This window comes from Protopterus annectens, chromosome 5.part1 (genome assembly GCF_019279795.1).
Source record: "Protopterus annectens isolate FY-2018-M chromosome 5.part1, PAN1.0, whole genome shotgun sequence".
NCBI lineage: Eukaryota > Metazoa > Chordata > Ceratodontiformes > Protopteridae > Protopterus > Protopterus annectens.
Window position 1 is genome coordinate 604,548,501 of NC_056736.1, and position 17,761 is coordinate 604,566,261.

The 17,761-nt window shown below is 43.0% G+C and overlaps 1 protein-coding gene across 2 annotated transcripts in view; it reads left to right on the forward strand.

Moving 5' to 3' along the window:
* The window catches only part of PDS5B (PDS5 cohesin associated factor B), a 3,703,643-nt gene that overhangs the window by 2,047,914 nt on the left and 1,637,968 nt on the right, over nucleotides 1-17,761 (forward strand). For both annotated transcript variants that reach the window (XM_044073218.1, XM_044073219.1), the window contains exon 20: nucleotides 8,404-8,527. In XM_044073218.1, the coding sequence (XP_043929153.1) occupies nucleotides 8,404-8,527 (124 nt within the window). The remainder of the gene's footprint in view (nucleotides 1-8,403; nucleotides 8,528-17,761) is intronic.

Below are 17,761 nucleotides of genomic sequence, written 5' to 3' on the forward strand. Positions count from 1 at the left end.
GTAGATATGTTTGCTTCCCACTTAAATCATCACCTGGAAAAGTTCTGCACAAGGACTCACCACCCTCTAGCTTGGAAAACGGATGCTCTCTCTTTCAGCTGGAATTCTCTAAAAATTTATGCACTCCCTCCCCTGCCTCTGCTGACCAAGGTGATACTGAAAATCAAAGCAGAACAACCAACAGGCATCTTGATAGTTCCAGAATGGCCAAGGCAACACTGGTACCCACTGCTATTGACCATAACTCTGACCAAACCATGGCCTCTGACCCTATGGCCCCTGCTCCCAGCGCAACACAATTACAGGACTGTACATCAAGACCTGAAGACATTGCATCTGACAGCCTGGAGGCTACCATGACTTCAACACCTAACTCTCTTTCCAAATGTGTTCAAGAGATCTTGCTGGAAGCACGCAGACCTTCCACCAGAAAAACCTATTCAGCCAAGTGGAAGAGATTCAGCATCTGGAATGCCAAAAGGGGTCAGGACACAGCATTACTGTGTATACCTCAGATATTAGAATACTTGGCAGAACTATTTCATACTGGACTCTCATACTCCTCAATAAAGATTCATGCCTCAGCAATCTCAGCAAAATACAACTGTGACCCTCCAGTGTTTTCGCATCCTCTGCTAAGACAGTTTCTAAGAGGGATAAAGAATATCAAACCTCCCAGAAAACAGCCAGTACCTGTATGGGACCTCAACTACGTGTTGGAAAAACTAACTCTTCCTCCATTTGAGCCAGCAGCAACCTCAGAAATGCAATTTCTTTCATGGAAGACGGCCTTCTTATTGGCAGTCACTTCTGCAAGAAGAGTTTCGGAGATACAGGCACTCATGGCAGTGCCCCCCTTCCTCATTTTTCATCAAGACAGAGTCTCTAAGAACCAATCCTACATTCATGCCAAAAGTTATTTCCAGGATGTCTCTAAATCAAGCTATTCATCTACCTACATTCTTCCCCAATCCTCAAAATAGGGGGGAAAAACTACTGCATACTTTGGACATACACAGACAACTGCGCTACTACTTGGACAGAACTAAGGCCACCAGAAAGTCTGACCAGCTGTTTGTAGCCTATGCTGCTGGAGTACAAGGAAAAGCAATCTCCAAACAAACAATTTCAAAGTGGATTGGACATTGCATCAGATTTTGCTACTCTTTTCATGGAAAAGGTGTGCCAGCCAATATTGGGCCACACTCCACCAGAGCTATAGCCACTTCCACAGCTTTCCTAAGAGGAGTGGCAATAAAGGACATTTTAGAGGCTGCTACATGGAGCTCCGTGCATACATTTACCAAGCACTACCACCTGCCCTTATACTCCAGATCCCGCGCAGGCTTTGCTTCGGCAGTCCTGCAGGGGATTTTAGCTACACCATCCTTATCATAGTTCCATCCACCCCCAGCTTGGCTGTGGTATTCAACCCATATGTTATGACTGCAGTTGCATTCTTGAAGGACATAGTACAGTTTTGTACCTACCATAAATGTAGATGTCCGATGGATATGCAACTACAGTCGGATTTTCCCACCCTCCTACCCCTCTGTATCCTTCTTTTTGGGTCCCTACCCCTTTTCCCTTCAGCTGGGGGTATCTCCTATGGTGTATCTGTTTATTACTGTTGTGCATGTTTGGGATTATTTTTATCCATTTACCAAATTTAGCCTTCCTAAGAGGGCACCTGACATCTGGGGCAAGAAACACTGAAGAAGATGGCGTCGGCCGATGCCTTTATACTCCAGCCGTTGTGACGTCAGAGAGGAGGCAACACCAGCCGACGCCGGACCCAGACTTTGGAATTCGGCCGACCGAGGGCTGCCTGAGGTAGGACAACCCATATGTTATGACTGCAGTTGCATATCTATCGGACATCTACATTTATGGTAGGTACAAAACTGTACTTTCCTCCTAGCCTACCTGCCTTTTTAGATGCCTTTTCTTCTGCATCTCTGAACCCTGACTCCCACCCTCCTGCCCCATGCAGAGCAGGCAGGCTTTATAAGGTGCCGGACACTGCTAAGCATCTGAGTAAGTGCCCACCTGCTGATCTTGCTACTATATCAGTCTCTAATGACAAAGCTGCCAAACTCCTACCTACTACTACCATTCTCCCAGCTGACAAAAACATCAAGACTATGGAAAGGTTGGGCAAAAAAATATATACCTAGGCTACTTTGGCCTTCAGAGCTACAAACTACCAGACCCACATGGCCAAGTACACCTTGTCACCCTTAGATGTTCTTCATGTTTCACTGTTGCAGTCATTACATTTGGGGTTATCTGCTTGCAGGTAGCCCTCAGTAGGCCTGATTAAAAAAGTCTTGGGTCCTGCGTCGGTTGCTGTCCCTTCCTCCATGACGTCAGGTTGTCAGGGGTAAAAAACATGCAGCGGACACCATTCCATCAGTCTTTCTTTCCATACGGTGCCTGAAGCAGAAGCAGTTCGCAAGTGCCGGTCGGCCGACTCCTGAAATTTTCATTTTCGAGTTTCAGAACCGAAGACATCGACTAAAGCTAAGTACCCCGTTGGGGAAACTTTTTCTTGCTCCTTACCGATGTCAGTAAAAGTTAATTGCATTACTTGTGGAAAGCAAATACCTCATAAAGATTTTCATTCATACTGTATTCCTTGCCTAGGCCCTGACCACAATGTACCTTGCTGTCGGTTTTGTGCTTAATTTAATCAGCGCATTATCTGTCGTCTGTATACTTTTGCCTCTAAATATTTTGGTTCTCTGTTTAATTTTCCAGAAATGTCGTCTGTTAGCCATCCGACTACCGGGATTCCGAAAAAATGCAAAGATGAACACAGAGGCTGCCGAGGTCCAAAACTGCTGACGATGCTTCTCCTAAGCCAGTCGCCAATTCACAGGTACTCAGTGAGGCGCTTTCACAGCCCCTGATACACGCTACTTCTTATTCACAGGCCTCTACTGAGACTCATTCGGAGTCCGGTGTTCCACGTGATGCTTCAGCTATGGAACCCGCAGATGTCTCTACCTTACATGGGTCTGGAGCCGCTGTGCAGGCACTTGCTTCTGAGGGTGTATTCAGGCCTATGGACTTGCATATTAAACCAACGCCTCCTTCTTTACTTAGGCCTAAATCTTGAACCGTGCTTAAAAAAACGACGTCCAGGCCACATGCGCAAGCCTCTATGCCTAAAAAACAAATAAGAATGGCTGAAGATCTAATAACTCTAATCAGGGGTAGCCAACCCCCCCCCCCCTTTTAAGAGGCCTAGGACTGAAGTTGATTATGAATCTTCTGACTAGGATTCTGTTTTTTCTGATTCATCTGATGATCTGGATTTGCTCTTATCTACTTATGAATATTCTGATGCAGAGGACTGCATTCCCTCTGCTTCCCCTCCTAAGGATTTTTCTTTTGGGGAAACCTTACATACTCTTAAGGGAGCATTTCCACTGGGAAAGCCACGATTTTTCTGATTCAAAAAAGAGGCTTAGGGATTTCCTTCTCTTACCTCAGCATAGGCATTTAGCTATTCCTCCTGTACTAGACATTGTTGATGATGCTTTTTCGGAATCTAGTTTGGCCCCTGATTCCTTGCCTCCTGCTCCCAGAAAACCTGATAGATACTACAGGGTCACCGAGTCCCACAAGTTACTTTTTTAAAAATCCTGTTGCAAATCCAGAGACTATTTCACAGTGGCCCAAGGGCATTAAGGCTTTTACTGCTAAAAATCCTACCCCTTCTGATAGAGACTCTAGGGCGCTGAATAGATGGGGGTAAGAAGGTTTACACTTCTGCAACCTTGGCCATTAGGGCTTTAAACTGCCAGTTTCATATGTTAAAGTATCAGCAACATGTTATTGGACTGCTTAAACAGAAAACAATGTTGATTCCTGACTGTATGGAAAATAAAGAATTACAGGATTTAATGCATTCTGCTGAACAAGTTGGAAAACATACTTTGCAATGTGGTTTTGATTCATTAGAGGCCTCTTGCAGGGCTGCTGTTACTGGGTCTGTGCTCAGAAGGCATGCTTGGCTTAAGGAGCAATCTTTGCTTGATCATATTAAAGCTAAATTGTTGGCTGCTCCCTTGAATCAGGACCGCCTGTTTGGCAACAAGGCTGAGGAAGTTCTTAAAAAGATGGAAGATAAAGCTACATCTGTGCAGACTGTTAAAGATTTCTTACAAGTTCAGCCTCTTAGATTTAGTAGGCACTGGCCCTCTAAAAATTGATCCTTTCCAGCCTGCTCCAGGTCTTCTCAAGCCAAACCCAGACACAGCAGAATCCACAGGTTTCATTCCCAAGGGACACACAAGACTAGGCAGTGGGGGGTTTCCACAAACAAACCTGGGAGCAGTAAGACTCCGCCCTATGGAAATCCATCTCATTGATTTGCTTTTAAGACTTCCAAGGACTTCCCAGCTGAATGCTTCGTCAGGCCAAAAACTAGGAACTCATTACCCAGGACAAATGGGTTTTAAATAGTGCCCCAAGGATACAGATTTCATTTCCACACATTACCAACACCAAGCGGGTGGCCAGATCTACTCCCAAGTCAGTGGGCAGAGGCCCAAAATCAGGTACTGTCTCTCTTAAACATTGAGGGCTAGTCATTTTGTACCAGAAGAGGAAAAGGGACAAGGTTTCTATTTGAGACTTTTCCTGGTACCCAGAAAAGGCAGTACATGGCATCCTGTCCTGGACCTTTCTGTTCTAAACACCTTTCTGGTGATTCCAAAATTCAGAATGCTGACTCTTCACCAGCTGCTTCCTGTGCTAGGCAAGGATGCATGGTTGACAACACGACTTAAAAGAAGCATACCTGCATATCTGTCAGGGAGTCTTGCAGAAGATGCCTACGCTTCAAAGCAGGCTACATGCACTATCAGTTCTCTGCACTGCCCTTTGGCTTGTCTGCTGTGCCCAGGGTATTCACAAAGTGCTAAGCTCCAGTCATTGCATTTTGCAGGCAAAGAAATATTCAGATATACCCACACCTGGATGATTGTCTAATTCAGGCAGAAAGCAAGGACATTCTTTTGAATCATCTTACGTTTGTTCAAACGGTACGGACTTGTCTGGGGTTCACCATAAACAAAAAGAAATCCCAACTGATACACTGTCAACAAATTATATTCCTGGGAGCAAGCTTGAATACAACTTCCCCGATGGCTTTCCTCACACCAGAGAAACGGATACATTTGACAACTTACTTCAAACAAGTGGCTACAAAAGTCCAGCTATCTACAAGGCAAATATGGAAAGCCTTGGGGTTCATGGCCTAATGCATTCTTCTAATTCCATGTGCGAGGCTGCATAGGAGGAAACTACAATGGTATCTCAAAAGCCTATGGTTTCAACATTTACAAGATCTGGAAGCAAGGATTCCTATCATACCTTGCCTACGCCTAGAGTTCCTTTGGTGGGCAGAGGCCTGCCACCAAAATGGGACTACCATTCACATTACCCCCGCCAAACAAATCTTAACAACAGACGCATCAGACTATGCATGGGGGGCTCACCTGGCAGGGAAGTGCACTCAGGGCAAATGGAACCCAAATCAAATGCACCTGCACATAAATCAAAAGGAAATGTTAGCTGTACAGAATGCTCTGACAGCCTTCAAGGACCACATTCTTCCAGGACAACTAATGGTAAAGACGGAGAACACCACTGTCATGTGGTACATAAGCAGGGGGGGGGGGGTACATATTCTTACCCCCTCTGCAGACTAGCCATGGCATTGTGGAACACCAGCCTTGAACTACCAAGTGAATCTACAAGCTCAATTCCTGCCAGGAAAACTAAATACACTGGCAGACTGACTAAGCAGAATCCTCATGGAACCACACGAGTGGAAACTGGAACCAAGGATTTTCAACATGTTGACAAGCAAATGGGGGAGCCCAGATATAGACCTGTTTGCCTCCCCCCAGAACCATCAACTAGGCAAATTTTGCACAAGGATTCCCTACAAGCAAGCTTGGAAAGCGGATGCTCTATCCTTCACCTGGAAAAACCTATCAGTTTATGCCTTTCCTCCTCTGCTCTCCAGGGTACTACTAAAGATCAAACAGGACAAGCCAAGGACAATTTTAATTGCACCAGACTGGCCTTGCCAACACTGGTACCCACTCTTGCGCAGTGTGTCACGCTTGGCTCCATGGCACCTGCTTCAGACTACTTCCCTATTGTCTCAGCAGGAGAACTTGATTCTGCATCCTCAGCTGCAAACCCTGAACCTAGCAGCCTGGCTAATTACCTAATCTCTCCTTTATCCCTCAGTAAATCAGTGATGGATATCATTTTAGAGGCAAGGAGGCCTAGTACTAGAAAATCTTATGCTGCAAAATGGAAAAGATTCTGTGCTTGGAACCATTCTCAAGGAATGAACACAACAGTGCCCAATTTACCTCATATTCTATAATACTTGTCTGAGATGCTTCATAAGGGCTCGTCTTTTTCTTCCATCAGAATTCATGCCTCAGCCATTTCAGCTCCTTGTAGCACAGAGCCTCCTCTCCTCTCACCCACTGCTCAAGCAGTTCCTCAAAGGGGCCAAAAATCTAAGGCCGCCCAGGAGAGCTTCAACTCGAGCCTGGGATCTTAACTTTGTCTTGGAAAAGCTCACTCTTCCTCCTTTTGAGCCAGCTGCTACTGCAGATTTAAACTTTCTTTCCTGGAAAACAGCTTTCCTTTAGGCAATCGCTTCTGCAAGAAGGGAATCTGAATTACAGGCCCTTATGGCAGTGGAACCTTTCATCATCTTTCATGCGGACAGGGTGTCCCTCAGAACCAATCCCTCCTTCATGCCCAAGTTGGTATCCAGTGTGGCTCTTAGTCAGTCCATTCATTTGCCTACCTTCTTTCCTAACCCACAGAACAAAGGGGAACAGATACTGCACCATTTAGATGTGCACAGACAGCTTAGATTCTACTTGGACAGGACTAAACCTCAAAGGAAATCTGAACAACTACTTGTGGCATTTGCTGCACGGACAGAGGGGTAAGCTATTTCAAAACAAACCATGTCAAAATGGATAGGCCACTGCATTCATTTCTACTATAAGCACCATACAAAAGATATCCCACAGGGCATCAGACCTCATTCAACCAGCGCTGCATCTACCTTTACAGCCTTTCTCAGGGGCGTCCCTACTGGGGACATCTTAGAAGCTGCTACCTGGAGTTCTGTACATACTTTCACTAAGCATCATCATTTGCCAATTTTCTCTAAATCCAGAGTTTTCCTCCTCCCAGCCTTAGCTTTGGGAATCTACCCAAATGCAATGACTGCAACAGTGAAATACAAAGAACATAGTACAGTTGTATACACTTATCATAAATGTAGATGTTTGAGTGTATTCACTGTTGCAGTCCTGGTTACCCACCCTCCAGCCCCCTTTTCTTCCTTTGGCTATACCTCCTCTCACTTACACCAAAAAGCTTTTGGAGCATAGTATTTGCTTCTCTGTTGGAGGTATATCCTTGTATTTATAGATTTAATTGCTTCCCATTAGGGGGGTACCTGACATCTGGGGCAAGAAAAAACTGATGTAATGGCATCTGCTGCGTGTTTTGTACCCCTGACAACCTAACGTCATGGAAGTAGGGACAACAACTGACACAGGACCCAAGACTTTGTTAATCAGGCCGACTGAGGGCAGATAACCCAAATGTAAGGACTGCAACAGTGAATACACTCTAACATCTACATTTATGGTAAGCGTACACAACTGTACTGTGTTAATGATGTAGTGAGAAAGCTTTTGCTTCAAGACACTGATTTAACATTGAGCAAAGCCATTGAGATTTGTCAAATATATGAGCTTACATAAAACCACACAAATATACTTATGAATGAAAAAAAAATGCATGCAGTGTCTGCCAGTTCGAATGTTGATAGTGTACAACATAAAGCTGAGTTGAAAAAGAAATCGAAGGGTGTGGCACTAACTATGAGCCAAACGGGGCAGCTTCCAACCTTAACTGTAAACCAAATGGGGCCGCAACAAACAACCTTATTGTTAATTGTTGTACTGATGGGCACAGAGTTTAGGTGTCTGGACCATAAAGTTTAGATTTATTTTTATAGACTGACCAGTGACAACATAGCACACACAGGAGGGGTAGCATCCTGCAGACAGTGGGATAAGAGAAGAAGTCTTTCCAAACTGCGACATTGAAGTGGAAATTCCACCATTACTTGTTTCACAAGATGACCTCATTGATTAGCTGACGGGATAAGTATGGATCTTACAACTGTACATGTTTAATTCGTTAACCACCTCAGCATGTAACCTTTGTTGGCTGAAGAAATAAAATTAGTGACTGATTAAATTAAGCAAACTCATTAGTTTACTAGCATTTGCTGCTGAATTTTAAAACATTTGAAAACTTTTTTTTTTTTCTTAGAGCATTACTTCCAGTTTTACAGCAAAAAGCCAAAAAGGGCCCCATTCGGCAAGCCAAATATTCAATTCACTGCATCCATTCAATATTCTCCAATAAGGAAACCCAGTTTGCTCAAATTTTTGAGGTAAGGATGTATTGCTATATTATTTTTGTTTTGTTTTAAATTTTATTGTTCTTTATCTGGTGTAGAACATTTTCTTACAAAAGGTATGTTTGTAAAAAAAAAAATATCACATTTTAAATTTTGCTTCATAAGTGATTTTTTTCTCTGTTTAGAGAAATAACTCATTTGTGAAATGAGTGTTTTCGTATTTACAGTTACAGTTCCAAAACAGAGTACATATAAATTATTTGCCTGAGTAACTGATTCAGTAGAAATCGCTTGTAATTTTTCTAGAAAGAATCCATTTAGTTTATGCAAAAAGAAAACGTCAATTCACTGAAAATGTTTCAGCATTGCCGCTGTCATAGCATCAGAGCTCCTTTAGCCAAATTGAAATAAACAGCCCAAAAAGTTTATAGCAAGTTATTTGATCCGTAGAAAAGGTGTTGTTTCTTTGTAGCGTCTAGACGTCCTAACTAAGCAACGTCACAACGCCTCGCATGTTGATGACATGAGGTCAGGGTTGCAAGTGTTTATAATGCCATTTCATATGCTGAACATCTGCAAACACTTTAAAATAAAAGACCAGGCAGCTTATGCAGTGGTAAATTTCAAATACAGTTGTATTCCTTAAATATTACTGCTGTTCTGGGTATCCAAACTGTGACAGCGTTTTTTTTTTTTTTTTTTTTTACTAAGTTTTTTTTTTTTTGGCTTTCACTTCTTGTTTGCCCTTAACTTTGTGGCTCCATAGCCACAGCAGACATTCAGGATAAAAACTAAGTAGTGATATTATACCCATTTACCCATTTTTACCTGACAAGTGTATACTGGTAGCAGGTGGAGTGGGTATGTACATGTTAGGCAGTTTTACAAAAATGTTGCTATAACCATGACTGGAAGTTTCGAGCACCAGCTACACGTTGCTAAGTAACACATTGCTAAGTAACACCCTTCACAGCCACACACCATTGCATGCAAAAAGATTGGCTATGAAGTTGCATTATTCTGTACGTACTGTTTTCACATAAAATCCTTTAAAGTAGAAGTAGCACAGCTTTCTAGCCACCAGGGAATTTCTTGGGAAAGATGAAATGTAATACAGATGGTTCATTATGTTTCTTCACATTGCAAATGATCCTGCAGCAAGTTAACGCTGAAGTATCCTCACAGTGTCATAGTACGTAAAGGCTGAAACCTTTACAGCAGCTTAAATTCCTTTTTGTTAAATGGGATTGATTTTTGTTAAACGTGATCCATGAAATCGGTTCAGACAGATTTCATTAAAATTCATTGGATTCTGTTTGTAGAGCAATATTTTTTAAGTGATTGAAGTGCATCACCAGTCATCTTTCATCTTGATTCTCATTCTTGGAAGTTGGATTCTGAACTTAATCACTAATAAGTCAGCATTATTATTATTAGATCCTCTTGATTAATGATGCCAGTGACTGTTTCTTAGTGGTGAGTGTTTCAATATTAGTAATTAAGTTGGTCAGAAAATCTGTCTGAAGACGTGTCCCCATAGCATTCTGGTGTTCAGATGTCTTTATTTTGAATTCAAGCACATTCTGTTGAACATTGCTTTGGTGATGCAAAGAAGCTAGAGGTCTGCATGATCTTTCCAGCTTATACCAGTCCATGTAATGAGGCAGTCATTTTTTTACTTTTTTAACCGCACTGAATGTGGCTCACAGAGCTAACCATCGGTTCCTACTGTCCCCTTACCTCATTCACACTGTCTGAACCTGCTTTTTGTACATGATCTGACAAAGTCGATTGATGAAAGTGCTTATATTGTGCTTCAAACAAAATACATTCACTGTTGATATTGACATAACAAGCAGTTGTGTCATACATGTGGCACAGCAAAATTATTTTTAAATAACACTGCTGACTCACTTGGTCTGACAAGCACCACAGTACAGTGAGACACAAATGTGTATATTGTAGACAGTCTTTCCATGAAGTAGCAATTTTTTAAAGAAAGGATATGAAAACATCTCCGTATCAAACTTTTTACCCAGGTAGTTAATTTTTTCAGCAAAACAGTTGTGTGTGACGCATTTGCACTTAATACAAAATGCATTCCCTTTCTTTAGTGCTGTAACAAGTTTTCAGCGTACAATTAATGTAGAGAACAGTGAAGTCATTTTTCAAGGACATTACCGACTGAATTGATGGATATGTGTACAAGCCTGCAAAGAAGCAATGATTTTAATACTTCAGCTTCTTAACGCAGCACCCCCCCAATAGGTGTGGAGTACCTGCAGAACATGGCTCACTTATGTAATTTTGAAAAAATGTAAATGTTGGCTCCAGAGTTATAAAAAATAAACTCTAAAACTCAAATGTCTGTCATTATTAAATGACTGCAGTCCTTGGTGATTTACCTGAAAGCCCCACTTTTTATGAGAAAGTTTTCAAATATCTGAGGCAAAAATCTGGACATTATGCCGAATTTTGGACATTTGGGAGGCATGACGTCAGTAAGGGGAATACTCCAATGTGTGGTGATAATTGGACTCTGTATATACATATAAAGTCTTCATTTACTAAGTTTCATTCTTCTGGTACCTGTAGTTGGATATTAGAACTTCCAGCAGTTACTGCAGAACATCACATTGTATGGTTATAGGTTCATAGTTGTGCACTAGGCTAATGATCACCACTTTATAAGTGTAGCCATGCAGTCCAGCCCGGTTGTTTCCCAGTGTATCATGGGTGTTTATGGTGATGGTATATTAGGGAGTTTAGAGGTTATGTTGTGGGGATATGTTAGTTTGGGCATTACTGTCTGCCTCTGTCTGTAAGAGACGAGGGAATCTAGACTTTGGGAGAATTTCCAATTTCCCATCCAGTAGTCAATACACTTAAATAGGGTTAGGGATGGACTTTACTTCAGGTGGACAGGGAGCCTATCCCATAGCATGGGAATCCTGCAAGACGCATGTCTTGCGAATATGTCTTATTTATGTCACAAGATGAATTTACGTCCTCTGATCTAGTTCTGATGCTGTTCATTTTTCGGATGTGCAAAAGGACCTTCAGAACCGAATCCAGTGATGTCTTGTATGCCATTCATAGATCGTCTGTAAGTAACTTGTAGGAGACAGAGTATGGCGATAGGGCCTTAAGATGATCCATACAGGGCAATGTATTTATATCCTGAATTCTCCTTATAAGGAATCTTGTGGCCATTCAGATGTTGCATATGTCTGGTCAGGCCCAGTAGTCATGTAGCCTCAGTCCTCACCACTGGCACGAGTGAGAAACGTACACTAGGAGGATGACAAGTACACACACAGTATTTTCAGATGCAGCTCTCTTCATCAAGTGCAATTTCCCTTAAGAGCACACAGAGACCACACTCAGTCTGGGGCTGGTTTTCTCCCTCTTTCAGATTCCTAGTTAGACTCTCAACTGGCACAGCTGTAGAGTTGAGATCTCGGCTGACTGGCCAAGAACTCCAGCACCCTCTCTGTCCAACCAGTGCTTTGTGTCCCTGCCCAAGTAGCTGACACACACACACACACACACACACACACACACACACACACACACACACACTTGGGAAAGGCTGGCACATGTTTACTAGCTATGTCCCCTTCTGCCCAAGACTGTAAGATTGTTTTCACTGCCACCAGTCAACTCTGTCAGCAATTTTAAGGCCCTTAACAAAGGGTGTCCAATCCTACTGTGCAATGTTACTGTTTAATACAAGTGCTAGTTTAACCAAGAGGCAAGGCCATTAAGAGTGGCCTACACAGTGTCACCAAATAAATATGCAGGTACTCTCAGAACTTAAATATGTCTCACAAATAGCCACAATGAAAGGTTTAAATATATTTAATAATAAATAATAATAGAACAAGAAAATACTCAGTATATAATCACAGCAACATCAGAGTTCAAAATCACAGGAAATTAAAACATTGCAAGACAGTCTCTAATAAAGAACAAGATCTAAGTTAAGCTTTGCTATATTCTTGACTATATCTAGAGAATTACTATATCTTAGTTAACTTACTTGTAGAGCAACAAGGCAGATATGGTGAGTGAATCATCTTGTCAGGTCAAAGAAAATACTGAATACTCAGTCTCTCTGAGTGTGCTTAAATTAATATCTTGGATATTACTGCTGGGATAGCTTGCAGAATGACATAATTTCTTGTCATCTGTCTCTAGCCAGGTAAAAGCCCCAATTTGTTGCAACTGGTAGCATTTAGCATCTGCCTGTGAAAATACATAGACAGGGCTTTTCTTGGATCTAAGGCAGATCCCGGAAGTCATAAAACAAAACAGTCCCACATCTCAAGCCTAGGAATTTTCTCTTTAAAGACAACCCTAGAGAGCTCCCTAGTATAGACATCCTGTCTTTTGCTGTCAAGACAACTTAGAGAGCTCCCTAGTATAGACATCCTGTCTCTTGCTGCCATAAAGTAATTTAATTTCAGCTATTGTTCTGAAATTAACCTCTTGTGTTCCAGTTTCCATTGTTAAAATAAATGCATCTAAACAGTTAACAGTAGTGCAGGTATCTTTCTGTTCTAATCCAGTAGGGTACACTGTGGTTACATTTTTAAGCTCAGTACTTTACAAACTCTTTTCAACACACACTTTTGTACCAGCAGTTTGATATGCACATAGTGTTTGTAACACAAGCATATGAATCATGTTGATATTCACAAATGACATGTAATTATTTACAAAATTCCAGATAGCTGGGCTGGCAATATCTCCTTTCGTGACAGGGGCATTGTACTCAGTGATGATAAGAACAGAATAAAGTGGCTCTACATCTTGGACCTGGATGCTATGCCCTTATTTATAAGTTAGGCGACAGAGTTATTTTCTCACTGCCTTTGCCACATTTTCAAAGGCCTGATTACTGTCTACATATGTTCCCAGATACCTGACTACTTAGTTAACTCTTATAGGTTCATAGGTAAGTGTTAGGCTGCATGCCATTGCAGACCATCTTAAGCCGAGCCAGTTTCCACTTTTGTGCTGCTAATAACAGCTTGGCCTTATCCATCCCATAATCAATAATTATATATTACTCCCTGTAAGAATAAGTGGGATCCTACCTTGGATGATTTGAGGGGACCCATGCATGGGATAAAGCAATAAGGAGCTTCCTTTGTCCATTAGTTGTACAAGGGGTAATCCTGAGGTAAATTTTCTGATGTTCGTGTTACCCTGCGGCATTCATCACACTTGGGTTATCCTGTCGTCAGATGGTCCCACATTCGGCCTGAATTCCAAAGTCTTGGTCCGGCATCGGTTGCTGTCGCTTCTTCCCTGATGTCAGTGTGCCAGGGGTATATAGGAGGCATCCAACGCCATTTTCTTCAGTCTTTCTTGCCGTGCGGTGCCCGAAGCAGTTCGCAAGTGCCAGTCGGCCGACTCCTGAGAGTTTCGAAGTCGAATTTCAGTCTTCTATAAAGCTAAGTACCCCGTTGGGGAAACTTTTCTTGCCTCACACCGATGTCAGAAAAAGTTAACAATTGTATTTCTTGTGGGAAGCAAATACCTCATAAGAATTTTCACTCTTATTGTATACCTTTCCTAGGCCCAGACCACAATGTCACTGGTTGTCGCTTTTGTGCTAGGTTCAATAAGCGAGCAATAAAACAACGCTTAGATTTCGCACGATACTACTTCGGTAGAAAATTTAATTACACTATGCCGTCGGAGCAACCGACTACTGGTGTGCACAAAAAATGCAAAGATAAGGACAGGCAGCCTAGATCCAAGCCAGACTCCGAGGCCTTGGCTGGGCCGGTCGCCGGTTCACCGATTTTCAGTTAGGCACCTACGCAGCCCCTGGCTACCGCAGAATTGGTACCCCAGTCCAGTTTGGATTCTCTGGCGGAGAGTTCTAGGCTGATGCAGCCATTTTCTTTAGGCCCTACCGACGACATTGCAGAAGGAGAAGCCGGTGCTGCAGAAACACCTTTGGTTTCTGAAGGTGTCTTCAGAAAAACGACGCTCACCATTAAACCGTATCCTAAGCTTAAGACTCCTCTTAAACCAAAAAAGACTGCATTTCAGTCTCCAGTTCAAGGCCCCATGCCTAAGAAACAGATGCTTAAAATGGCTGAAGATTTGAATTCTTTAATCTGGGGTTCCCAACCCCCACCCGGTAAAAGGCCTAGACAAGAGGAAGATTATGCCTCCTCTGATCAACTGTCTATTTCCTTGGGCTCCTCTGAGGAACAAGATTACTCCTTTCCCCCTTATGAAGATTTTGATGCTGAGGATTCCATCCCCTCAGCTTCTCGCCCTGAAGACTACTCCTTTGGGGAAACCTTACATACCATGAGGGAACATTTCCAGTGGGAAGGTCAGGACTACTCCGACTCAAAGAAAAGGCTCAGAGAGTTTCTTTTACTCCCCCAGCAGAGACCACTGGCTATCCTCCCCAGTTTTAGACATTGTGGATGATGTTTACTTAAAATCTAGTCTAAATCCAGATTCTCTGCCTCCTGCTCCAGCCAAACCAGATAGATATTATAGAGTGCCTGACTCCCTCAAATTCCTTTACAAAAGCCCTGTTGCTGACCCATAGACTATCTCCCAGGGTCCCAAAGGGCCTAAGGCTTCTATGGCTAAAAATCCGGTACCCTCGGAAAGGGACTCCAGAGCACTAGACAAGTGGGGGAAGAAGGTTTACACCTCAGCCACTCTAGCTATGAGAGCAATAAATTGTCAATTTCACATGCTTAAATACCAGCGATTCCTAATGTCTCAAATAAAACAAAAGATGGGCACACACCCTCAACAGTCTGAATTGAAGGAAATGCAGGATCTGTTGCATGCAGCTGAACAGGTGGGCAAACATACTTTACAATGTGGATTGGATTCCTTCTTCTGTAGAGCAGCTGTTACTGGGTCTGTTATACGTAGGCATGCTTGGTTAAAGGAACAAACTCTGCCTGATCATGTTAAAGCAAAGTTACTAGATGCTCCCTTACAGCAGGATGTCCTATTTGGGGTTGAGGCAGAAGTTTTAAAGAAAATGGAAGATAAGGCAAAATCTGTGCAGATGGTCAAAGATTTCTTACAGGTTCAGCCCCCACACTTAAGCAGAAATTGGCCAACAAAAAATAGGTCCTTTCCAGCTACTGACAGACCACAGAGGGGTAAATACAGATGCCCAAGAGGCAGAGGCAAGCACAAACCCATTACAAACCTCGACAGTGGTGCTCTGCAACACAGAAGGGAGGAGAAGACAGGTCCCAAACTACTAGAAGGCAAACACAATGACTTAAACCTCAAATTGCCAAGCAAAACTCTCTTGGCAGCTCCCTTGGGAGGAAAATTAGCACTTTTTATAGACAACTGGCGCATCATCACAAAGGACAAATGGGTCCTAGACATTATTTCACAAGGATACAGATTCCATTTCCACACCTTGCCAACGATAAGAGGAATGCCAAACCTGCCACAAAATCAATGGGCAGAGGCACAAAAACAAATTACAGCTCTCATGGACATGAGAGCCATTCAACTGGTACCTACATGGGAGCAAGGCCAAGGATTTTACTCAAGGCTCTTTCTAGTCCCCAGAAAGGACAATGCTTGGAGACCCATTCTGGACCTTTCAATTCTAAACACCTTCTTACAAGTACCCAAATTCAAGATGTTAACACTACAGCAGCTTCTTCCCATGTTGGGCAAGAATGCATGGCTAGTAACGTTGGACCTCAAGGAGGCATACCTGCATGTCCCTATCAGACAAAATTGCAGAAGATACCTCCGTTTCATTGCAGGTTCAACCCATTACCAATTCTCTGCACTGTCCTTTGGCTTATCCACTGCGCCCAGGGTCTTCACAAAATGCCTGGCACCAGTAATTGCATACTGCAGACAAAGAGGAATTCAAATATACCCATACCTGGACGACTGCCTCATCCAAGCAGAAAGCAAGGACATCCTCTTACAACATCTGGCTTTTGTAAAACACCTTCTAAGTTGCCTAGGGTACACAGTAAACGAAAAGAAATCAAAACTAGTACCCTCACAAAATATGACATTCCTGGGTGCCAGCTTGAATACAATGGCCCAGATGGCTTATCTGACGCCAGACAAACTACAACTGACTCAATACTTCAAAACAATGGCAACAAAGACCCAACTCCCTGCAAGAAAAATTCTGCAGGCCTTGGGCTTCATGGCATCTTGCATACTACTAATACCATTTGCAAAACTGCATATGAGGAAATTACAGTGGTACCTAAAAAGCATATGGACTCAACACAGCCACAGCTTGGACACAATGATGTCTCTCATTCCCTGCCTTCAACAAGAGTTTATATGGTGGTCACAGGCATGTCATCTCAACAAGGGTCAGCCTTTCACCTTGCCCCCAGCCAGGCAAACTATGACAGATGCATCGGACTATGCCTGGGGGGGCACACATGGCAAGACGGTGTGTTCAAGGCATATGGACTGCAGATCAAAGGAATCTGCACATCAATCAAAAAGAAGTGCTAGCTGTACAGAATGCTCTGACAGCCTTCAAGGATCTCCTACATCCAGGACAGCTTACACTAAGGAAGGACAACACCACAGTAATGTGGTACATAAACAAGGGGGTACACACTCCTACCCTCTATGCAGGCAAGCAATGACCTTGTGGAACACAGCACTGGCTTACCAAGTTCAGCTACAAGCTCAATTCCTGCCAGGAAAAAAGAACACATTGGCAGACGACCTAAGCAGAAACATCATGGATCCCCACGAGTGGAAACTGGATCCACAAGTATTTGCAATGATAACTCAAAAATGGGGGCACCCAGACATAGACCTGTTTGCCAGCCCCCAAAACTATCAACTAACAAGCTTTGCCCAAGGACATTTCATCATCAAGCTTGGAAAGTGGACGCACTCTCATTCAGCTGGAAAAACCTGACAGTATATGCCTTTACTCCATTGCCCCTTCTCACAAAGGTGCTGCTGAAAGTCAGGATGGAGATACCCAGAAAGATACTCATAGCCCCAGACTGGCCACGCCAGCACTGGTACCCACTACTAAGGAATATGACCCGGGGCCCACCTTGGATTTTAACACAAATTACTCATTTGCTCACACAGCAAGACAGACAGATTCTACACAGCCAGCTCAAAACCTTAAATTTGGCTGCATGGCAAATCACCTAAGCAACCAGCCAGCTCTTCTTCCTCAAGCTGTTATGGACGTTATTCTGGAAGCCAGGAGGCCCAGCACCAGGAAGGCCTACTCGGACA